Source organism: Sesamum indicum, linkage group LG6 (genome assembly GCF_000512975.1).
Source record: "Sesamum indicum cultivar Zhongzhi No. 13 linkage group LG6, S_indicum_v1.0, whole genome shotgun sequence".
NCBI lineage: Eukaryota > Viridiplantae > Streptophyta > Magnoliopsida > Lamiales > Pedaliaceae > Sesamum > Sesamum indicum.
Window position 1 is genome coordinate 9,259,893 of NC_026150.1, and position 6,486 is coordinate 9,266,378.

Here is a 6,486-nt window from a genome sequence, read left to right on the forward strand (position 1 = left end):
ACAACCATTCTTGATTCCCAACCGTCAATATAACATGGTTTGCATTGTGCAATAAACTTCAATGGATCAGGGCTCCCATAATTGTAGACATTTTCTTCAAGACAACTAGAAACTAATGTAAGATTTGGAAAGAAAGAAACCAAGATATATTAATATGTAATCAAGAACCAAGATGAATCTTTTGAGTCCTATTCTCATACTAGCCATTTCAATGACAAATCCACTTTGGAACTTGGGAACTTGCAGTCAGTATAATTTTGTAACTAAGAATTTGTAGATGCTCTGCAACACAATTTAACAAAGAACACACAATTACATTCAGATAAAGCCTTATCAACACATGGGTCATGAAGCACACATACAATAGGCGCTCTCATGAGTTTTGGTGTAGCTCTCATTAGTTTGGTGTACATATCAATTTCATACTCTTCCCGATTAGAAGAAGAGACTACTACATAAATTAAGCATGCTTCATGAGAAGAGTTAACTCCCAGAAAAAGGAATTGATTAGTTACCTCAAAGTACCTGTATAAGATACTATAAGAGAATCAACTACGAGAAAAATAATAATGAGTAACCGAACTGAAAACAAAAAAAAATATATATATAAAATATAAAAATGACATCAGAAAAATCAAGGAAGATCAAAACATAGAAAAAAAAGAAAGCAAAATGGAAAAAATCAGAAAATTAAAAAATAAAAATATGGAAAAATATAAAAGTTAAAATCAAGAACTATCAAGAAAACACAAAGAAGATTAAAATAATAAAAATCAAACATATAAACAAGAAGAAAGAATAAACCAAAACAAAAAACATTCAAAAGATTGAAATATAAAATATGGGGAAAGAAATACAAAAGTTCAAGAAAGTATTCGCTAAAACACAAAATAAAATAATATAAATAATAAAAGATTTAGTAACAAAAAGGTATAAAGTAAGAAAAAATAAAAAATTGAATCAAAAACTGAAAAAAGAAGTATCAAGAACACACAAAACATAATAAAAATAAGAATGTAACTCACAATACCACACGCTATCTGCATATTCACCTCTTCTCCTTTTGATGTGTTTCGATGGAGTTTCCGAGAGTATTCTTCCATCATTGCGTCTTCGATCGATCGTACCACTTCCGAATCCCATTCATTCCACTCAAAAGAATTGAAAACAAATACAAGTGAGAAGTTGAAAAACTATGAAAAATCAAAAATCGGAAAAGAATTTCCCTCTCTCGCTAGCGAGGAAAAATGACCTAATTGAGAATTGAAAAGAAAACCAAGCATACGAAAAAACTAAAGAGAGAGATGAAAATGAGAACCAAAATGGGGTGGGAGCAACCTATTTGTATCGAACAAAAAATTGTACCGTTGTGTGTGAACATACTGTTTTGATTTTGGGCTGACAACTGTCTCTCAATCAAAAAATTATACTGTTGTGTGTGAACAGACTGTTTTGATTTTGGCCTGACAACTGTCAATCAATCCTAATCAGATATTAAGGGTATGGGCCTAAATTCAATTTGTAATATCCAAGATAATTAGAATCATTGGGCCGTGAATCACTTATGGCCTGTATTTATGTATATCTAATTTATTTTTCGAATTTTTTTCTTTTGATTAAAATAAAAATTTATTCTTCGTATTATCTTTATAAAAAATAGTAAATTACATTGACACCCTATATGATTGTGTTAGAATATACAAACATCCTCTACTTTTACAAATTTATAGTTACGCCCTTGAGGTTATATTTATAATTATAACTATATCCCTTATTTAATACAAAATTTATACAAACACTCAGTTTGTGTAATTTGATCTAACCTCGGGGAGTATCAATATAATTTATCCTAAAAAATTAAGAGTACATATTATATTTGGCCCCTTAAGTTTTTATTTAAAATCAATTTAGTCCCTCGAGTTCATTTCTTACTTTAGCATCCTTAAATTTTAGTTTTTATCTCAATTTGGTCCCTCTAACCAGTTTTTGGCAAATATCACCAGATTTTGACTTTTTGGAGGATAAAATAGTTAGTTTAAGTTTGATTTTATCATTTTAGACCCTTAAATTTATATAATTATCAAAACAGTTTTTTTTTAGAAAGAAAACTATTTTTTTTATATTTTTATATGGTGAACATGACGTAGTTATATAGTATGAAAAATAAAAATATGAACTTTTGTAAACATAACAGCATATTGCTTCACATAAAATTAAGTAGTCTCTTTTTGTTTACATTTTCAAAAGTGAAAAAAAAAATCAAATTATGAATAGATTTTATAAAAATTATATACTCAGAAAATATAATTAAAAAATTTAAGTCTATTTTTTATTCTTAAGAGTTAAACATAAGTCAATAAAATTAAAATTTAATAATATTTATTAAATATTAATAGCTACAATTTTAAAGAAAAAATTGGTGAAATATACTTTTAACTATACTATTTGGTGGATTTTAAATATATATAAAATTCATTTCAAAAGATTTTTATAAATTTTTTTCTATAAAATGGAGCTATATTAGTTTTCTATAAAATGGTGCTATATATTAATAAAACCTCTAAAAATAAATTATACATATATAAAATCCACCAAATAATCTAGTTCAAAAGTATAATCTACCTTTGTTAAGTTTTAACCTTTTTAGATGTATCTTACATCGTAAAATAAAAAATTACAGATTTAAAATTTTTGTTATATTTTCAGATCAGATAAGTTTTATAAAGCTTATCATAATTTTGGTTTTTTTTAAAACTATTTTTAAAAAAGAGACCTGTTTATTTTTGTAAAGTTTATATGGCTCAAATGACCAATAAGGTAGGCCCAGCTGAGTAAAGGCCCAAACCCACCAGGCTGCCCACTTATTCTACCCGGTAACCCGACCCGGTTCGCCCACTACTTATTGTCTGCAGCCCTAACCCTAATCTGCTATTTTCCCCATTTCTTCTTGCGCCGCTGAAATCTCTCTTCTCTCTCTAAAGTCTATTATCCTCCATGGATACTCCTGCCTCTACCTTCTTCTTCTACCGACGTTTTGGAAGGAAACTTTCCAAAGCCAATCCAATGGCTTTGTTGGAAAGTTTCCTCACCTACCATTCTCTCAATCCGTCTTGAACCTTATATATACTCCGTCTTCTTCCTCGGAGAAAATACACAGCAGTATACTAGCTCTTATTATTCCTCTCATATCATCCATATAAAGTGTTTTTGTGACCCATTGTGAGAGGCGAGGTCTCCGTGATCTGTGGTACGGCTGACAGTGGTGTAACCGTAGGTTTGGCCCCTTTACTCTTGGTGTATAAGTCTCAGTGACAAAGGAATTCGTACCTTGGTGGTTGGGTCTGGCGACAACCTGAGCCGTTTCTCAAAATCAGATTTGTTCTTTCTATTTGATTTGTTCTTTACTTCTGTTCTTTCTTATATTTTTATATATCTTGGTCTGTATTAAGGAGTTTTGTACTCTATTGTTATACCTTGTAATAGTTGATAGGTATTTGGTGAAACGAATCACTGGGGGTTATCCACCCAACAATTTTAAATTAAGTAATATATTATTATTATTACATTCACAAGAGTTCAAAATTTTCATTATTCCCATAAGATAATTACAAGCATAAAAGTTATAAAACAGTTACTTTGTTATTTAAAAAAATGATTAATTTGACAAATTAGTAACTTAAGGAACTTAATCAAACTTATTAACAATTTTACCCCAAAGAGTCAAAATTCGACCACATTTTCGTAGGAAATTGGTCAGAGAAGGACCAAACTAAGATAAAAACTAAACATTTAAGAATGTTAAAGTCAAGAAATAAATTTTAGGGACTAAAATAATTCTAAATGAAAATTTAAGGGACAATATGTAGCATTTATCCAAAAAAATAAATATTAGAAACATATTCTATATCATTTTTAATAATTAGTCATTCAATCAACAACCTTATTCCCTTTTCTTTTTTCTCGAATGATAAGCAATTTATTATATTACTCAAATATTGATTCAATATATCAATAATTTAAATTTGTATTTAATACATCAACAACTCAAAATGACGAATACGTGTAAATGAGACAAAAACATAACAACATACTATAAAATTAAACAACTAATTTCATTTGTTGAACTCGAACTCACAATCTAAAAGTTGTGAGGCTTCAATCTTATTAACCGAGTAAAGCCTCATTGGCAGAGATTGTCCATCAATCTTACTAACCGAATAAGGCTTCAATCTTACTAGCCGAAGAGGCATGTGCAAAGCACGTGCATGTACTCCTTCCATGAATTTAATGAAAACTGATAATGGGACGTAAATTACAATTTTTTTTGACTTGTGGGACTAAATCTGCTGATGAGATGTAAATTGCAATTTTTCCACCATTTGCCATTTGCTTTCAATTATTTCTTAGCTACTCTAATCAACAGATAGAAACATAATGGAGGCCAATTGAATGTGCTTATTGTTAGATGGACGTTAAAATTAAAAGCGTATTTATAATTTTTCAAATAATAGGAAGATATTTATAAATAACAAACTTCAAGAGATGTAATTGTAATTTACCCTTTTTGATGGGCTAAAACCACTAACATCCTATTAAAGTTAAAAATAAGTAGCCTTTTTTAGGGGCTAAACCCAATTAAGTCATTACAACTATTTTCAAAAATATACACACAAAATAATTATTTTTTTAAACTAAAATTTTATTCAGACGAAGAGATATGGAAGAAACATTTTGGTATGAATTAGGCGGATATGTACATGGCTTAAATGTTACCCAACTTTAAAATATTAATAAATTCTATATTTGAAAGCGGGTAAGAAGGAAATGGACCACAGCTAACATGTGAAATTGGGCTTGTTGAACATTAGTCGTGTAAATATTTTTTATATAAGATCACATCCCCATTTTTCATTTTTCATTTTTCATTTGCCATCTGAAGGGAAAAATGCAATTTACGCCTCATAACTTAGATCATTTATAATTTTGGTCTCATTATTTTACGACTCAACAACTTTAGTCGCATAAATCTAAAAATATTGCAACTTACATCCCATTAATCATTTTCGTTAAATTATAAACAGAAAGAGCACGTCTTTTTCCATAATTATGTAGTCAACATTGGTTGTCACTTTCTAGTATATTACTAACAATCTGATTTCACAGGCTTCTTGGCTGAAGCAGCATTCAGCATTCACAAAATTTAAATTGAATTGGTTGAATTATTGCTCAGATTGTGGGATCCATTTCGATAGTTTTCATGGCAGGTCTGGGGTGTTACATAACAAACAAATTATGACCAAAGTTCTAGCAAAGGTGACAAATTTAATGCCTTTTTGTTGGATCTTGTATGTGTCATTAAGGAAAGGAATTTGTGCAAGCAACAAAGCCATCATACTCCGACAATATTTTCATTCAGACATTCATCTCTGCTGACAACTTTATTACTATCTTTTGTTGTTGGATGAATCGTCATAAATGTCTAATTTTGAATAATAATAATTCAAAAAATAACAGTATATATTAATATTAAAAAAAAAAAGAAATCGTCACTAAAAAAACAATGGTTTTATATAATACTCTTTTTCCTTTATTTTTTTAAAATAATATGATGTATTAATTTATATATTTTATTTTTATTGATAACATAATTAAAAGTGTGAAATATTATTTTTTTATATGCATACAGTTGAAAGGTGCACGACGATTAGTACTATTAAAAGAGTTAAACAGTTGACCAAGTAAATACAATCAAACTAAGATAATCTCTATATATTATGAAGAAATCTATCCAGCGTGTAAGCATATTGGAGGATTTCCACAGCCATTAATGGAGGGCAAATTGTTGGAGGCCGCTCGCTCAGGAAATGTAGAAGCCCTTTATGATGCAGTTGGCGAAGATGATTCAATCCTTCAGAAACTGCACTCATGCGGGTGCGTTGAGACTCCTTTGCACCGGGCTTCCATGTTTGGGCAGGCGGAGTTTGTGCGAGAATATATAAGGCTGAGCTTAATTTCTGCCCACCAACTCTCTCAACTCAATCGAGACGGTTACAGCCCGCTGCACTTGGCTTCGGCCAATGCCCACTTGGAGATCGTCCAATTTATGCTTGAGTTTGTGAAGCAGAATTTTGCTGTTGTGGAGGTGTGCATGAAGAAAGATAGGGACGGGAAAACTGCACTTCATTCTGCCATGGTCAGTGGTAAAATTGAAGTCATTGACCTGCTGTTTGTCAATTATCCAGACGCTGCAAATGAGGTGACTTTTCATCAAGAGACTGTTCTACATCTTGCGGTGAAACACCACCAGCATGAGGCACTCAAATTCTTGATTGATCAGAAACTTGGATCGTCGGTTGAAGGTTTGCTGAATGTAGGTGATCGGGAAGGCAACACAATTCTACATCTTGCAACAGCCAACAGACAATTTCAGGTATCCCCTAAATCAAGAAGATTTTTTCTCACAAAATCTTATTGCATCTTCTAGCT

The 6,486-nt window shown here is 30.6% G+C and overlaps 1 protein-coding gene across 1 annotated transcript; it reads left to right on the plus strand.

Moving 5' to 3' along the window:
• On the plus strand, window positions 5,828-6,484 carry LOC105164259 (ankyrin repeat-containing protein BDA1-like). The gene has a single exon (XM_020695022.1). The coding sequence runs from the start codon at window positions 5,828-5,830 to the stop codon at window positions 6,482-6,484; it is 657 nt and encodes a 218-aa protein (XP_020550681.1).

Coding starts and splice junctions, on each gene's coding strand:
- LOC105164259 (XM_020695022.1), top strand. CDS start 5,828: ATGGAGGGCAAATTGTTGGAGGCCGCTCGCTCAGGAAATGTAGAAGCC.